General features: G+C 36.6%; 1 protein-coding gene across 1 annotated transcript in view; it reads right to left on the bottom strand.

The window, feature by feature from the left end:
* Positions 1-3,030: 3,030 nt before the first annotated feature.
* Positions 3,031-18,663, bottom strand: part of LOC142336485 (uncharacterized) — a 117,158-nt gene continuing 101,525 nt past the window's right edge. Inside the window, exons 17-18 of the mRNA XM_075385368.1 lie at positions 4,124-4,288; positions 3,031-3,507 (exon numbers count right to left, since the gene is read on the bottom strand). Of these exons, the coding sequence (XP_075241483.1) occupies positions 3,485-3,507; positions 4,124-4,288 (188 nt within the window). The 3' untranslated portion in view covers positions 3,031-3,484. The remainder of the gene's footprint in view (positions 3,508-4,123; positions 4,289-18,663) is intronic.

The following is an 18,663-nucleotide window of genomic DNA, read 5'->3' as shown; positions in this document are numbered from 1 at the left end:
GCACCAACGGTTGCAAAAAATAAAACAACAATAGACTTTTCTTCTCCCATGCAAAAGTGTAATCAGTAGCTTCTAATTTTGCAGACTCTTAAGATTTTTCCGGCTATTTTTTGAGAAATGGTCAAAAATTTGTGAATTGCCGATTTTTCTCTTAAAAGGAATAAACTTTTTTACACAACAAAAAACGTGCATCATTAGAGGTTTAGTTTTCATTAGTTTTCTTTATTGATGCCTCTCAAAAACAATCCGCATCTTTTCCGTTTGTGCCCACAGCTTAGTGGGCGCATATTATTTGCACCATCCAGACGCACGCGCCATGTTCTTACAAAATGATTAAAATGATTTAGTGTTATGGCACGTGCTCTGTAACTGGGGGGGCGCATAACGTACTGGGGTGTGCACACGGAAAAGATCCAATAATTCTTATTGTTTCAAAAGGAACTTGTGGCCATTCCAGGGAAGTTTATGTCTGCCAGCGCGGTTAATTTACCTGTCGAAGTTGTTTTGTATATTTCGATAAACTGATTGAGAACTTCAAAACATAACAGACTAAACGTCGGAAGAATTGCTCTTGAACGACTAGTGGGAGCCATAATCAATTGCAGACTGCTGCAGTCGGGGGCGGGGGAGGGAGGGGATCCTAAATGGACTAAGAAATCCAATAGTGGGCTTCACAATTAAAGTGAACATGACACCAGTTTCGGCGCACTTTTCATTTGGTTTTTGGTATTAAATTAACGCCAATTGAGTTCAGCAGCTTGAAATGGGATCTTTTGACTCGCTTTTTTTGAGCAGTCACTGAAGCTTTCCGAAACTACGGAAGATGCCGATAGGTCAATAACGGAATTTTCAGATGCAGCGACTTCTTGACGCACAACAGCACTCCAGAAACAGCAACTTAAGGCTCCATAAAAACAGTAAAATGAGTAGCACAAAAACTATTGGGATGGGTGTAGTACACGCCATCAACTAGAGCCGCAAGAGGGAAGGGAGAATTTTGATGGACACCACGTTTAATAGACGAAGCCACAATTCACGATCAAGCGGACCAAACTTTATGAAGTAGGGAGGCAATTGGGATCTATTGCTTCGGTCCACCGGGTTTGTTAGCATAACTTTTACGCCCTCAGGTGCACATAAAATTTAAAGGAGCGTTTCTGTTTGTCTTTTTATCCTAAACTTTTTGATTAAAAAACTGAATCCTCAGACAATAAACAATTTTCGTAACATTTTTTTTGTAAATCAAGGCAAAACTATTCTAAACATAACCGGTATATTGCCAGAAAAAAGCCGCGATAGACGCTCCGGGCATTCCATGAATTGAAACAACTACAAAGAGATTAGATAGACAGATCACCCACCAGTCCGTTAATAGACCACTACTTTTTGGGTTAGCTTTGGGCTGTCATTTTTATGAGACACAAGCTCTATAAGGAGAAAACCCTAAATGGTCTTTTCAAAATTAGGATCTTTTCTGTTTGTGCCCCCTCAGTTTAGTGGGCGCATATTATTTGCACCCCTCAGATGCACGTGAAATAATTTTTACATAATGACTTACTATGTAATGGCACGTGCTCTATCTGGGGGGCGCATAACGTACTGGGGGGCACAAACTAAAGATCCCAAAATAAATATTAAAAATCAAAAACTCAAGACTCTAATAATCAAAAATTAGGGCATAAATTTTTGGCACTACTTAGATGCACAATATTGACCTTTAACAAGTAAATGTTCATAAATTTAAAGTTCCATAATTGGGTTCAGAAGTCAATTTTTTGAGTGAGGTAAGTCATTGGAAAAGTAAATTCCAAGAAGTCAGGGTAAGACGAAACAAAAATCTGTTAGACGAAGTAAAAAACATAGCAGGACAAGTCCTGACGTACAATTCAAAAAATTTTCATTGACTAAAAAGAAAACTAGACCAAGAACGGACTATGAATGGAATGGGAAAACCATTCAGAAAAAAATCCGATCCAAAAAATCGAAAAAACTAAAAATCAAAGTGAAATTGCCGCATGTGAACAAAAAACCACTAGCGAGAAAACGAATTTTTGTTCAAACACCGTTTTCTCACTACTTTAAATTTAGAGCGAAAAAATTTCACGCCGAAAAACCACTCGCTTTTTCAATCACTGTTTCGGAGTGACCAAATTCACTACTCGAATTTCACTCCAAAAATCATGAAAATGTGTAAACAGATCTTAAAAAAAAGACAGCGCCCCAATACAATTCAATTTCTTTGAATTGTAAAAATAGCGTGACCAAAGTCACTACTCGAATTTGAATTCAAAAATCATGAAAATGTGTAAACAAATCTTAAAAAAAAGACAGCGCCCCAATACAATTCAAATTCTTTGAATTGCAAAAATAGGAGAGCTATAATAGCCGCTTGGAATTGCTGACGAGGCTATTAAAAAATAAAAAATATTGGTAGAAAGGTGCTGTACAACAATAATGACGTGGAGTGCCGATTATAAGAGTGCCAAAAATTGGCCCTAAATGCGACTAAAGTTCAATAGTGGGCTTCAAATAACCACATTAGAGGTTAATATATACCACTATTAAGATTGAAAGTGAAAAATGACACCAGTTTCAGCGCACTTTTTATTTAACTTTTAGTATTAAATTGCCGCCAATTGAGTTCAGCTGCTTGAAATTGTGATTGAGAGAATTTTAGATCACGTGCAACGCAAAAAGTCAAGGGCGTAAAGGTCACTCGAAAAGTCAAAACTGCCAAGCAAAATTTTTGCATAAAAAAGACACACGTTTAATTAATTAGATATTTTAAGATATCTCTTCTTCACATAAACCAAATAGTGCTTTATTCACCGATATGTTATGAAAATGTTACCGGAACAAGGTCCATTTGACCAAATAATACACGTTTATTAGGTCCCTCTCAAAATTGTCCGTGAAATTCAAATTTTCCAGACAGTCAGTCAAAAACCAGTAGTTATTCCAGCTGCATGTGTTCATCAATTTTGTCGAGTACTTCTTAAAAGTACAATCCAGGAGCTCAATTCCCAAACATCTTTGTAAAGATTTAATTAAAAAAGAGTTAGATATGCGTATTGGAACAGTTGTTCTGCATTAGATAAGTTGTACTTAATTAATCGATCTATTATTCTACCATAGCCCAATTCTATTTGTAATTTTATGTTATAATACAGTTAAGGAATTTATGTACAAAGGCGCTGTAGGCAAGATTTACAAATGGGAAGCAATAAATAGACACAAACCTGTGTGAGGGGAATGAGGGAAATTGAGGGGATATAGGGAGCTGGGCAGAATTTACAAAATAAGGGTTAGACCAAATTATACAATCTAAAACTACGATAGAGGCTGTTGAAAAATAAAAAGTAAGCAATTATAGAATTGATAGAGTTGAAATGTTATAGTGTTGATATGTTATTACGGAGAGACTCGTTAAACTCATCACATGGAACCGTTCTCTGTCATTGCTGATGTTTGCTGTTCATTTTCTTCAGCATTGTGTATACTGATAACCTGGAACACAATCACAATCTCCAAAATCCTTCTAATAGTTTCCTTTTCAAGCATACAAAAATTATCTTTTCTGAAAATGATTTCTAGCACGTTACACCAGTGAGCAATAGAAGCGCCTGTTGTCCGAAATCACTCCAGCGATGACGTTGTGTCTCTCGCAGCGCTTTTTCTTGAGTCAGTTGACAGAAATTAAAACCATTTCTGTTTTCCCAGACAGAACCATTTTTATAAAAGGCAAAAATTGCTCTAATTAAGCTATTTTATGGGTTTCAAAAATACGATGAAGTTTCGCAGCAATTCGGGCCAAACAATTGATATTTTGTGCTGTCTGTGGATTGAATCTCAATTTTGATACAGTTAATCTAGTTCAATTCTTAATGACATTCTTTGATGACAGTACATATCAGGTTGCAGTTATGCATGTTTCAGTTATAGAATGTGGAGAATCAAATTAGCCCAAAACTGTTAATAAAAAGACGAAAATTCCTCATGGCAATCTTCAGGCGAATTAAAATCTTTATTGCGGAGAGGTTCCATTCAACAGAATCAATTGAGCTCTCTCTCTCTCTCAATCAGTACCGCTTAGTGAGTATAGTTGATAGTTGAGTATACTAGCCTCTGTCGTTAGTGCTGCATTTGTCGCACAGCACACTGTCCCTGCTGACTTTGACAGTTGTGCCCACGTTTGCAACCTCTATCTGCTGCAGACAGTTGGTGCACTGGAAACAGCCCCTGTGGAACACCTGGTTCATTCCCTCTATCGACACCGGGTGGTCAGGACCTAAAAAGCAGATCTACATTTAGCGATTAAATTGATTCATATTCGTGTCGAAGAGATTCTCAAGTACCTAAGAAACAAAAATAGACAGCGCCTTTTGAGAAAAGACTTGCACTTTTATATACAGAGGAAATTTATAGAATTTTTCCACCATGCATATGTTTTCAACATCGACAATAACCGTAAAATTGGCAATCAAAATTTTAACTCAACATTAAGAGTTGGAAATAAAACCAGCCAAATAAAACCCGTTGACTTGTTCCAAATGACAGTGGATTCCTGTCGTGTTTGAACAAAAGTATAAAGAAAAATGGAGCTCATAGTAAAATATTCCCCCTCTATATCAAGTATGAAAAAAGTAACATAGAAAAGTAAACGAAAATGGGGTTCTTAGTACCCCTGTGTCAAAAACCGTCTGATTTGAGACATGTATATATATTTGCAGGTTCTTTTTAATGTTATAGCAATTTTTTATAAAATTGTTTCCCAGAAAAATAAAAACAAGTCCTGAATAAACTTTTCACAGGCTTTTGAAATTAATTCAGGGGTTGTGCCTAGAGAATTTGTTCTTTATGGGTGCGAACCCAGACCTATCTGCCGACGGTAAGGTTCCGTCACCTCAGTCCGATTCCGTCACCTCGTCTGAGGTATTAACCACTCGCCTATCAGGGCCTTGTCATTGTCTCTCTAACAATCGGTTTTGTTTGAACAACAATCTTTATTTCAGGGCGAGAGCAATTGACGCACGAGACGCAACTAAAAATGCACCTATTTTTATTTTTCTTTTTTTGATTTACCAAACTGATAGTATTTTTCTATTTCAAAGTATCTTGTTTTGACATCGACAGTGCTTAATTCTCTGAAGAAGTGAGGCTCATTTGTGCTATTTTTAAACTCGATTCAATCTTTCAATAATAATGTTTTTTTTTGCGATCGCTATCATCATAATTAATCTTTTAACTTTCAAATGCAGCGCTTAGTGTTGAGGCTAAGATCGTCAATGGCTTATTTAGTAAAGTGCTTGCCGGGATAAAATTTCAAAGCATGAATCACTCGCTTGACATATCGAGAGTTAATCAGTAGCGAATATTTTGATCGGTGCCAAACATACTATATGCAATCGTCTCATTTGATAACTGCAGCTGCCTTCATAATAATAAGTTCGAAAATATTGGCAATGAAAAGGTAAGCGAACCTCCTATTTCTCACAACAATTACACGAGAACCTGGATTTACAATTACTCAACCTTGTATACCTTTGACGGTAATTAATGACAGACTCAGAGCCGAGTCACAAAGACGCATTAGTCAATGATAGCACACACACACACACACACACATGCATGCTAGCATGTAGTGTTTAAGAGTTGGAAGTAAGATTGAGTTGGTGGTGGTGGTGTGTGTTTGATTGCATAGGAGTTGTTTGGTAGCGTTGGTGGCAGTAGTCACTTCAGCAGCAACAAGTTTAATTCAGTGCAGGTGACGTTGATAGGAGAAATAGATAAAGAGAGAGAGAGAGAGAGGAGAGGACTTTATTGCTTAATGGCTTGCTAATTTTATCCCCGTGAGTCTAGCAAAGGCGGAGTTAATTTGGGGTGATTAGGAGCAGTTAGAGCTAGTTATCTCTAACAGAGACGTTGGCTTGTATTAACACACAGAGAATGAGTTAGAGAGTACAGGAATAGATACGTTAATGTATGTTGCTGAGTTCTGTTGTGGTGTTGTTTGAGAGGTAGTAACAGAAAGAGAGAAAGAGTGTGTGACTATGGCCTCCTGTGGTCTCTGGTTGGCAAGGTGGAGGCAGTATTCATTTTGTTGCAATTGTGTTTGCACAGATACAAAGAGGGGGCCGCTGGTACTTTGTTGTTGTTGATTATTTCAGTGCAGCTGAGGACTGGCGGAGCCCGAGCTCTTCGCCAGGTAGGTAACAAAAACTATTTATAAGGAGCGAATAGCGGCGGCGGCCGCGATATTTGACAGCGGCGCGGTAACACCAGCACCACCTTCAAAGACCTACCACGAAGCAGCCCAAATCTCTTCACAACCAAAGCTGGGATTGAGCGCCTCAGCTAACCACCGCCACCACCAACACCACAGCAACCATTACCACTTATATACACACAAAATCAAACGTACACAGGTATAGAAAGACGACCAATCAAGTCTACCTCAATTGAGTACAAAAATGGCACATTTAACATACAACAGAATTAGCTGCAAACTAGCACCGACAAACTGTCCTTTGTAAGAAGAGTACTTTACAACCTCTCTGCTAACTGGCTACAACCCGGATTCCCACTTTAAAGCCGCATATGATTGTTACTTAGATTCGCCACCACCGCTACTCTTCTTGTTTGGCCCACTTTTGACAACCGATCCCAGTGAAGCGCGTAAAAACACACTTGACGTAATTTATGCGCCCAGACGTCTAGCCGCGTGAACAAGCGAAAACTCGCAGGCACAAACACGCGTCCGATTCGGTACTAAAGTAATCAAATCAGTACCTGTGCTAGTTGCTAATTAACTACATGGACTCTATCGTCACCTACACAGGCCACATGTACCACGTACAATCTAATTTAGGAGTACTAATTCAAAAATGTTGCAAAAATTATCACCACCGAATGAAGGCAGTTAAATGGTTGCAGGTGGAGTTAAGCCCTGGATTTTTGTCAGCTGGGGTACTCCTTCTATGTAGGCTGTGAACAACCTTAGCCCAACTCACAACTCTGCTTGAAAAGACTAAGGTATCTTGCCCAGGTTCTACCCACACCCAATATGTCACCCCACATTAATAGGTTCTGGATCGAAAAAAAATCGAATTCAAAAAACTCCGTCAAACTTTGTAATCTGCTCTACAATAATATTGAAAAGCATAGATGGCAGATTGCTAAAAAATAGCCGCAAAACCTTCGTAAATCTGCAGTCTCAAAAACAGAAAAAGATACAGACCAAAAAAGAAACCCTTAAAATTAAATGCACAGATGTTATATTTTGATTAAAAATCTGGTTAAAACATTGCTGCTTCCATTAGCTGCTCTCAGATACCCTTCAATTAGAGTTCTGCGAACTCACTTGACCTCATCTCTTTGAATTAAAGTAAAAAAGCCAATTTCAGATTGAGTAAGTCTTTTTGGAGAGTGAAGTAAGTCACGTATGACAAAAACATAAACACGCGAATGAACAGAAAAATCTATCCAAAACGAGTGAAAAATTACGTCACCCTCGCAATTGAATTGAAATTGCTTGAGAGAATGAACAAAGTGATCGTGACATCATGTGGTCGTAACAAAAATCCTGACAACGAAAAAACATAGCAGGATAAGTCCTGACACAATTCAGAGAAATTTCATTGGCTAAACAAAAAACAAAATACATAGAATGGATTATGAATAAATTGGTAAAATCATTCAGAAAAAAAACAGATAAAAAACCAAAAATACAGTAAACATCGATGACAAAACACCGCATGTGAACAAAAAACCACTACAGAGAAAGCGAATTTTTCTTCCAACCTTTTCTTCCAACAACGTTTTCTCACATTTCTTTAGAATCAGACTCTTTTGCTCTTCCGCTCCACTTCCTGTTTCAGTGTGACCAAAATCATCACTTCAATTTCACTTCAAAAGTCATGGAAACGTGTGAACAGATCTTAAGACAGCGTCCCCAATACAATTCTAATTTTTTGAATAAAAAACCAAGATAAAGCCAATAATAGCCTCAGATATTTCTTTGCGGCTAGTAATAAAAGTTCCAAACCTCGACAGTAGCAGTAAAATGTTTCTGGCTAATAAACATTTTACAAATCAGATTAAACAAATTCGGTCAATTCTCAATGGATTCCTTTATAAGATGGACAAAACTATCAGCTTGGAGCAACTCGAACTTGGAGCTGCATGTTTTTCAGGTCTTACAAAGCCTATTCGAACTACTATTAAATCCTTCGCGAAAGGACGCTGCTCGGTACTCTTTTGGTCTTAATGTCTTGAAAACTAATATCATAATATCAACATTTACGCAAGAACACAACTGCAAGCTCAAGAAAATCTAAACGGACCACTTCAACTCTTGAGAAGACAAATTTTCACAGAAAAATCAAGACACTTGAAACAAATAACCAAAGTTAAACAGTTTCTAAAAATAATTGAGGCTTATTGCATCAAAACCAATTTTGTGCTGCTGAAATTTAGCCATAAACATCAAATGCGCAAGCTTTAAAATGTTTCATTGGACGCCAAATTCGATGTTTCATTTCCTCTGGAGGAAAAAGCAAACAATTCCAAAATTGACTACAATTATTTTTGTGGTAAGTTGGAATCACCGATACATAAATATCAAGAAAGACAAAAAATGTAGCGTGAACAAGACCTCTATGAACTGTTACAAAGATAAATTTAAGACCGGCAGAAGGAAGACAGAAAATTCAAAAAGCAATGACGGTCATGGAAAAAAGTGTAAACATAGCTTACAAAAAAGACAACCAAAATAATCCAAGTCCATTCGATTGAAAAAAAAACGGGAATACAATAATAGCCGGCTAAGAAGATGAAGATAGCTATTTATAAAATATAGATGAAATGCTCATAAAAATCGCTTCAAAACGCAGGAAGGTAAAGAGAAAGCGATCTGATTGCGCGAGAAAGCGAAAATAAGCCTTCATTTTCTTCGAGAATTTAAAATCGCTTCAACAACCTATTCTGTTTTTCAGGATCTTACCAAGGCCACTTTTGTATCTTTCCGGAAAAGATACCTGTCAGCTAATATTGGCTTAGCAAAAAAGTAGGGCTGCTATGGAGTTCGTAACCCCCATTTCACATTTTTACTAATCACATAAAATTTTTGTGAAATTTTTGGACGATTTAATTTGAACATCTTTTCGATTGATAGTTTTTAAAATCTTCGATAAAATCTTTAAAACTATTTTTCTTTCATAGTAGCTAGCTTAAGCTCGGGCAATGTGGTCAAACCTTCCATACTTTTCATTCATAATATCAATTTTAGCCTCCAAGCGTGAATTAAGGGCCTACTTAAGAAGCTCTAAACGCACTGAGCAACAAGTTAATTCTCTCGGTGCGTATCAGCTTATTACGTTTCTGAGGATGGAAAGACAAATCGTTCAAACGAAAAAACGATTGAACAAAAAACGGCATAAAAAAGCCAACAAGACAAAAAAAATGCCAACCATTTTCTTTGAGAGCAATTATTTATTTGCGGTGTACGTAATAAACACGCAGTTCAGAATATGTGCGAATTACGCTATTCAAGATTTTTAGCATAATATTGCAAGTGTGCAACTTTTTTGCAAAACATTTTCATCTGCTTTCGGTTCACATGTAGCCAGTGGCAACAATTACAGACTCTGGTGAAGCACCAGAATGCATTAACGAGATTAAATCTAGAAGGCCCTTTTGATGCCAGCTTCTGTTTGATACTTGTCACTTGGGGGCAACTATACCGACAGACCGTCAACAACAGGCTCAATAGAGCTACCAATTAACATAATAACAATTTAGCATAAAAGTTTCAATTTTTCAAAGTTTTCTCACGACCAAAATTTTGAGCAAACACACTCGCGAATTTGTACAAAAAAATAGGTTGATACCTTTAAAACTAAATCATTGTTAACTATCGGATGATCATTGCAATCAATTTTCGATGCCATCTACTCCTTGTGTGACGTATAAAATATTCCTTTATGTACACTTATGTAACTAGATGCTAGTCGAAAGAAAAATGAATTTTCGACAAAACGAGATTCGGTCAATTACACATTCCTGAAAATTTTACTTCCCTTTTCCAATTCCAGTTTAAGCCTACAGGAGAATTTAAGGAAAAAAGAGAAATTCCTTTGGCATCAACTAAGGTGCTATTGATCGCTAATTGATTTCGTTATTGATGATGATGAGATGTGGAAATTGTAAGCAGTAAAAGCATCTGTCTGCAAAAATGGGTTTTTCTCTTTGAAGGAAAGACAAGAGACGGGTTCACATCACAAATTCCAAGGCGCAAGTTTATCTGCCTTTCAAAAATTGACAACCCTTCAAGCTGTCCGAAGACACATTACGATGCAGATAACCATAAAAACAAACAAATCGTTCAAAAATGAATTAAATGAACACTCACCACACAATTACAGAAAAAAATTAAAATTAAAAGTCATTCATAAAGATGTATTGATACTGTTTCAGAGCCATAAAAATAGACTCAAAGTATTTCAAAAAAGATTCTTCCGCAATTGAAAAACTTATTATTTGGTATCTTTCTAGCACTTAAATTTTGAATAAATTGAAAACCATTCATCAAAATATCCTCAAAATCCATGAAAGCCTACATTTTGTCCAAATTTCACCATGATTTATACGCTTTTCAACTCTTATTGTCAACAAACCCAATCAATTTAAATTAAACCCGACACGGGCCCAAATTTAGTCATTTGTGAACACTTCTCACCAATAGTGAATAGTGACTTTAATCTACAGAACAGGTGTGAACAATCATCGTTTGATAAGTTCTAGGCAGAGCAACAAGCATTCCATTGTTTTTATTTACGACCAAGATTACTCAGCGGTAGAAAACTGGCGCTTGCTTCTGTTTAACCACAGGTGGCACATTTTACCACAGGTGGCGTATTTTACCAACAGGTCCATAAACAGTACTCAAATAGTCACCATACAATTCCATGTTTGTATACAAAATTTGCGGTGCAAATTCAGGAAGGCTAATTAGATTATAATCGTTTAGTGAAGTTGAAATTTCGGACTATCAATAGTTGCAATCTTTCGTGGACAGGTAAGGCTGGGCCGCCTGTATCCGTTGGGTTTGTGATCAAAGCCATTTATTATTGAAACTAACACGCTCAGAAACATTGGGTGCGGTTTTAATGAGATCAACTCAATATTCTCCAAGTTAAACTGTAACCAACCATTTCAACAACTAATTTGGATGGCTGACATTACTTTTACAGATTTGACTCAAAAGCACGGAAATAAGATCCAGTCAATAACTCAAAGAAACCAAAACAAAGCATGCGAAAATGCCAAAAAAGAACACTTCAAAAGGAGCGCGTAAAATATGTGATGCGATATTGACTTATTCTAACTTCCAATTCAAACGGTTTTGTAGAATGTATAGATGATTGTACGACCCATTTTTGATCAGTGACTATGTCAATTTCAATTATAACATACACATCACAAAAGAAACGATATTTAAAAAGCTGACCAGCACATCGGATCACATAGTTATGCTGACAAAACTGGAAGCTTATTCTTATTGTTGAATGGAAAACTGCATTTTATATTTTAAAACATACCCGGCAGATTGCCGGAAAATAGCCGCCGTTGATTCCCATAACTCTATTGGGATTGAAAGAAAAGAAAATATCAACAAAAACTGATTTTTGTACAAAAACATTTTTAAGAGTGATTTATTTTGATGTCATTTCGTTCGTAATTGAACATACTCCTGTCTCTCGGTGATAGGCTACAGGGTCCAGTATCAATACCAATAAGCATTATAGATAGTAACTAAAAATTATGAGAACAAAGTTCAAGTACCGGGCATCTAAAAATGGGCTTTATGGGTTTATCCCGTTTCTATTTCTGACTTCGATTTTTTTATACTGACTCTCTTCATTTTGAATTGCTTTGCTGAGCAGCTGCTGTTAAAAAGGACTTTGAGCAGAATGACAGAAGAGTGAAACTAGCCTAGAGAAGTCAAAAGATTTCGCGCAAAATGTCGAAAAAGCGGCAAAATGGGTAAAGCGAAAAAAAAGTTCGACGAAGTAAAAAACATAACAGGACAAGTCCTGAAATACAATTCAAAGAATTGAATGAAAAACTTAGAAGTACTCTACCTGACCAGCAGATCAAATTAACAATGACAGCTAAAACGCAAAATAAATCATCTCAAAAATTGAACAATTAAAACAATCAAACAAACTAAACAAAAATATACTCATTGCTAAAACTCTTAATTTTTAACCCCTACGGCAAAATTCGATCCCTTTATATATACCTATTTCAAAACTAACTTTTGTTTCTGAAATCGGCCCAGTATTATATCAGCAAGACCTGAAAAAAATTCATTGTCCTTTGAAGATCGATTAAATCGAAAAAGCCAGAAAAATTAAAAAAAAATGAAATCAATTGCGAATTTTATTGAAATGTTGCTGAAAATCGTGATATTATTATGCTCAGAATCATTTCTGTGTCTCTAGAGTCTATCCAGTAACCCAATTCCAAGCCTTAAAAAAATCATTGGCTCAAAGATCGATAGACAAAAATTTTTTTTTAGAAATTTCAAATATCAAAAAATAGAAATTCGTTCTATCAAAATGTTGAAAACCATTCAATTGACCCCAAGCAAAAATTTAATAATAAACTATCAAACCCTGGATGAGGTTACATGGCTACTGAGGCAAGATTAACTGAATAAAACACAAAAGTTTTGAAAACTTGAAAAAAATCGCAAAATTTACCAAAAAAAATCCAAAAACTCGAAATGTTAAATAGTTGAAAAACAAATCCATTGAAACTGACAACCATTCAGTAGCCTTTTATCAGACCGCGCAATCGGTTTTTTGCACTTGAGAATGGACAAATATCAAAAACTGACAAAAACTTTAGGAAACCTTAAAAAAAATTGCAGATTTTGTCAAAAAAAAAACTACTAAAACTCGAGACATTAATTGTTGAAAAACAATCCATTGTAACTAAAAAGTATACAGTGCGCTATCAAACTTTAAAGGAAATTCCCGGGCCCCTGAAGCGGGAAAAACTCAGAAAATGACAAAATTTATCAAAAAATACTTGAAAAAAATTCCAAAAATAAGTATCATTTTGCGTGTTTGTGTTTGTAGTACCACAACATATAGCTCATAAAATGGTCACAACAAGTAATTTTGTCTCGAAAAAGGCCTTCATCAACTTTTTACCTTAATCAAATACTTCAACCTAAGACTAATCAAACAAAAAACTCAAAAAATCACGAAAATTATGAAAAATTGCATCATTTTGAGCACAAAAACTCCTAAAAATGACTCTTAACCTTGAATTAAAGCCGCCCAAACAGCTGCACCACTCTTGAAGCACTTGAAGCAATACTGAAGCTCACTTTGGGTCTCTAATGAAACTTGATGCCCGCTGGGCTTTACCTGTTTATCCCGTTTTGAAAGATCAAAGTCCTTGAAAAATGTGTGAACACATCTTAAAAAAAACACAGCGCCCTAATACAATTCAAATTCTTTGAATAGTAAAAAAAATAGGAGCGCTATAATAGTCGGCTGAGAAGATGAGGGCGGCTATTAAAAATCTAAGTCAAAAATTTCAATTTTAGCAATAAATCTGTTTAGCAAGCTGACATTTACTGATTTTCTGCAATATATATTATGATACCAAAGTGCTACGTGAGCACGATTTACGCAATAAAATACGATTTGTGCGTTTATTAAAGATAAATTTGAAAATTGCATTTTATGCAACTAATCGTTTTATTCCATTTCCTTTATTTTGAACTTTTGACATTGGCCGTATTCACCAGATTGTATAATTCAATGAGCGAAAGAAGTTAAATCCATTCGGATAAAACAGTGAGTGAGGTAAGCCAGGAGACAAACGTGAAAAGCGTGACTTATGTAAACAAGAACACCGTGATCAAAAGGTGAAGAGGGTAGAAAAGAGCGCCTAAACCATAGCCGTCGAGACGGCGGCTACTAAAACGAACGAATATTCAATCACTAAAAATTAAACGTAACCGACTAAGGTCGAATCGCTCTCATATGAATCGCGAGCGCTTGGTTTCGTTAGCTAGCTGCAGCTTGTAGAGGCTGGCTTAAGCTGAACTAAAGGGGGTCAAGCTTAAGGGTCCACGGTCAAATGAAAAGCAGGGGAGGATGAAGTGGAGTAGGGGAAGGTAATGTGGTGTGAGCGGAGTGGGGGGACTCGAGGGTGTCGAGCGTGAGGAGTTAGGGGATTACGAGAGGGATTACGGTGAGAGGTGATGTATGGGGCGGCGGTGTCAAACACTTAAAAACCGCCCTTCACACCATGAATTTGTCTCCTCGACACACTTAGAGAATAGTTAGGCGTAAGTCTCTAAAAGAACTGCTCAGCCACTTAATGCACTCCGTGTTTTACCTGTTTATCCCGTTTTGATGGCCGAAAAGCTGTAGATAAAAAAACCGGTCAGGCTAAAAACGCCGTAAAAAAGACCGTGGAACTACAACCATTTCATTTGCAACAATACAATTTCCAAAAGTACAGGTAGTCAACTTCTACAACAAATTGCTTCATTTTTCAAGAATCAAAACTGACCAAAAGCAAGTGTTTCTGACTAAAAAACGGTGTTTTTTACAGAGTATAGAATTCGCATCTCCACTGACGGAACCGTTTGAGTATTTCAAAGAAAAGGACTAGATCTGTTGACTTTATGTTCAACAGAAGAAATGTTGAAGACGGAAGTTTATGTTCGGACAAGCTAATAAAATGCGAGGATAGTCAGAGAACACTAAAAACCGACTTTTTTTATTTTCCCTAAAGCTTGATCACAAAAGAAACGTTATCCGGGTTAGGGAGATGAGCAAAATTAGAACAAATTTTCCGGACGAGAAAACGCTAGCTCCAAAACGGGCTTCGCACAACATAGTTTCTCGTCCCTTAAACAACTCGGCAAACTGAAAACGGTTCAAGTGTGTAAAAATGCATAAAATATGTGAGCGGAAGAATTTTAAAAATAGCTAGCGAGGAGCAAAAATTAGAGTTAAAACTAGATTAACCTATGCCCCAGCAATCAATAATCAATCCCACGGCAAATTGAATTAAACGGATAGGCGATTGTTTCAACAAACAAGTTATCAGACAGCTTCTATTTGTCCTGAATTAGTGCACATAATTACTCTGATTAAGACCCTGCTGATCCTAATGACAAATCCTCCCACTTATTAACAGGCTGATCAGATGATAGGTTTTAATCCCTCGATGTTCTTTCTTCAATTTCTGAAGTCCGAAGAAAACGCTTTATTAGCTCTCACTGAATGACCTTGTACCAAATTAACTGTGGAACTACAAATAGAAGCCACTTTTTTCCAGAGAGACGCACTCAAAATATTAGAAATTGCTATTAGAAATTAAAAATAATAGAATTTGACTCAGTTTGCAATCCGACCCACATTAGCCGCTCAAAAATTCTTTTCTACGCATAATTACAAATTGGTGCATTGAAGGTGTCTTTTATATGTTTCCTTGCAGTTCACAAGAGTAACAGAATCAGTGCTTATTATTATTATCTAAACAGAAACGTCATTAAAATGACACGTACCCTAATCGAATAAGCCGCAAACTTCAAAAGGCCAGAAAAAACTTTCTCGAACTACATGGCTTCCTTCCTTGCAGCGAAAATCGACTTCAAATGACGTCTTTTAAAACCGAGAACAATCGCCTGAAATAGCATGTATGAAATAAACGTATTCTAGAAAAATATGTACTACAATCTTCAGATAATCAAACAACATAGCTGGCGAAATCGAGGACAGTCAAATTGTCTTTGATACTGGAAACTTCACTTAAAGCAAATTATGCTCAGAAGGAAGCAAAATTTTGTAGGATCAAAAACAAACCACATAATTCACCGAAAGGCTCGCTCAATTCGTTGAGTCAAATCAATAACATCAATAGAATTTCAGGCGTGGGGGGGGGAGTCTTTAGTTCTCTTAGGCGGAAAAATGATCACATTTACTGGAAAATAACTTCAAATTAAAAAACATCTAAGCAAACAAAAATATTTCCCAGAAAAATGACGAAGATTGCATGCACATGGCTTCCAATAATCATTGGACATCAATCAAATCAATTGGGCTGTGAAAGCTTGTTCTCTAAGAAAATGGCTGCGATTGTCCTGAAGTTGACTGCAGATATTAAAGTCTTTCAAGCGGCGGTAAAGACCTATTATTGTCAAATTTGTGTGGCCGCTTTTGAATTTGATTGCAGTTTACAGTCTGAATTTCGATTTACCAAGTGAAATCAAAGCTCATTTTTATTGAATGTGTCAACTCCAGCGTGCTAAAAAATTGACGGCTATATTGACCTACAAAACCATAAATACTATGCGAACAAATAAGGCAGAGAACAAAAATTAAGCTGCTGAGTGGTAGTATTGTAAAAACAAACTCGCCCAGTGACTTGCTGACGCGAGCTAAAGTACTCAAGGACTTCGTAGCAAAAATCATATGTTCGGAACAAAAATCGAGGAGTAAGGATGAGACCAATAGTCTAGCTATCGCTCAATGTTAAAAAATACATCCTTCACAGATCATTAACACAAAACCCTGTCTCTAAGACAGTTCTTAGACTTTAAACTACTTCATCATGTTTACACAAAAACCCTGGGATTGCCAACTACTGAAATATTCCAAATTGAATCCAAGTAAACATACTAGATAAAATAATGAACATCAAATATCAATCGAAGTTGATAGAAAATAGCTTTTTAAACAAGCGACTACGATAAATAATATTATGGTAGAATAAATTTCTCAAATACTCAAAATTTGATCATAGATACTGTTTAACCAAATTTCATGAGACCCAACTAAAGCATCTATAATATCACTTTGACGCAGTGATACAAAATAAGAAACATAACCTACTAACGTCGGAGCGAATTGCTCTCAAACGACCGGCGAGCGGTTGGCTTCATCAGTAGCTAGCTACGGTTTAGTGAGGCTAGCTTTAGCTTAATTGGAGTGGTGCGAGTTGAACGCAGCGGGGGTGCATCCGGGGGGGGGGGGGTCAACCGCCCTTCGCTCTGCAAACCGCCCGTCACAACATAAGTATGACAACATAAGTATGTCACAACATAAGTATGTCTGCATAAGTATGTCTGCAAATAAGAGAACTTAATGCCCGCTGGGCGCTACCTGTTTATCCCGTTTTTGAGGACAAAAAGTCAAATCGGACAGACAAAAAATCGGTCAAGCGAAAAATCGTATTAAAAAGGCCAACAGGACTAATATAATTGCTACAAACTTCATTTGAGAGCAATTAAACATAACGGACTAACGTCAAAAGAATTGCAGAGAGATGGACTAGTGCGAGCTCCAATCTATTACAGCCTGCTTCCGACGGCGTTCGCGGGAGGGGGAAGTATTCTGGAGGAAGAGGAAACTCAGGTTAAAGTTCACTAAGGCGCCTCCAATGACGTCACTAGAGGTTATTATATACGACTGAAAAGATTTAAAGAGAAAAATGACACATATTTTGGCGCTTTTCAATTGAACTATAGTATTATATTACAAATAATTGAGTTCAACCGCTAACATTGTAAAGGAGAGAAATATAGATCACACAAAACTCAACAGTCAAGGGCGTAAAAGTCACTCCAGAAATCAAAACGGTCAAGCTAATGACGAGAACGTTCACAATAATTGATTCAAATTTCGTTCAAGAGCAATTAAAAAGTTTTTGTTTGCTTATCGTATCAGTTGATTACATGGCCGCTGATTTTAGCACATCCTAAAACCCGTCGACAAATCAAGGTTTTTTCAACCAAAACCAGTCGCATTCGATTAAGCAATTAGAAAACTTAAATATTTAGAGTAAGAATCCACTGATTTAACCGACGAAAGCGGCATTTATTTTCTCAGTTAAGCTATGGAAGACAATAATTAAAACGCCCCATATAAACCCCAAGCCCCTATTTTCACGAAAAAAACGGATGAGCAACCAAAGCTTTATAATTACATATATTACTTAAACGATTAAAAACGAAGAATCAGAACATACGCGGCTAAGGCAGAACGAATTTCTAAGAGAAAGTGTAACCAGCCACAAAATACTGCGTCTCGTTAAACTCATTAGCTGTTCTTAAACGTTTTTGATACCTCAACAAGATGGCTCGTGCGGGTCCGTGCGAAGCACATTATAAAATACCTCTCAATTTTGCTAAAAACAACCATTAATTCCTGTCAGAAATACCAATGCGATTATCCAAAAGCAACTTATATGCACGGGAGAAAATTACACCAAAACACGCAGCCTTTTTTTGGCAGACAAAAACAAAAACTCTAACACATTCTAGAAAAGAGTGTAATACAATTTGAAAGACACAGACAAAACCTACAAACACACAGACTAGACGCAAATACAAACGTCAACACTATAAAAACGTTTTAGAATAATTTCTTTCTGTCAACTATCTTTACTCGAGGTTTGTCACCGTTCAGTTATGTCTTCTGTGCTTTTTTCTAAACAACTATGTGTGGACTCTTTGAGCCAACGGTATCGGTAATTGTAATACTGACACTAAACTTTGAAAAGAAACTTTCTGAAGTTCCTCGCAAACTTGTCATTTTTGAAGCTTGATGAGAAAAATAAAATTTAGTT

This window comes from Convolutriloba macropyga, chromosome 3 (genome assembly GCF_964194025.1).
Source record: "Convolutriloba macropyga chromosome 3, txConMacr16.3, whole genome shotgun sequence".
Taxonomy (NCBI): domain Eukaryota; kingdom Metazoa; phylum Xenacoelomorpha; order Acoela; family Convolutidae; genus Convolutriloba; species Convolutriloba macropyga.
Note: the sequence above shows the minus strand (reverse complement) of the source record. Positions and strands in the feature narration are given on the sequence as shown.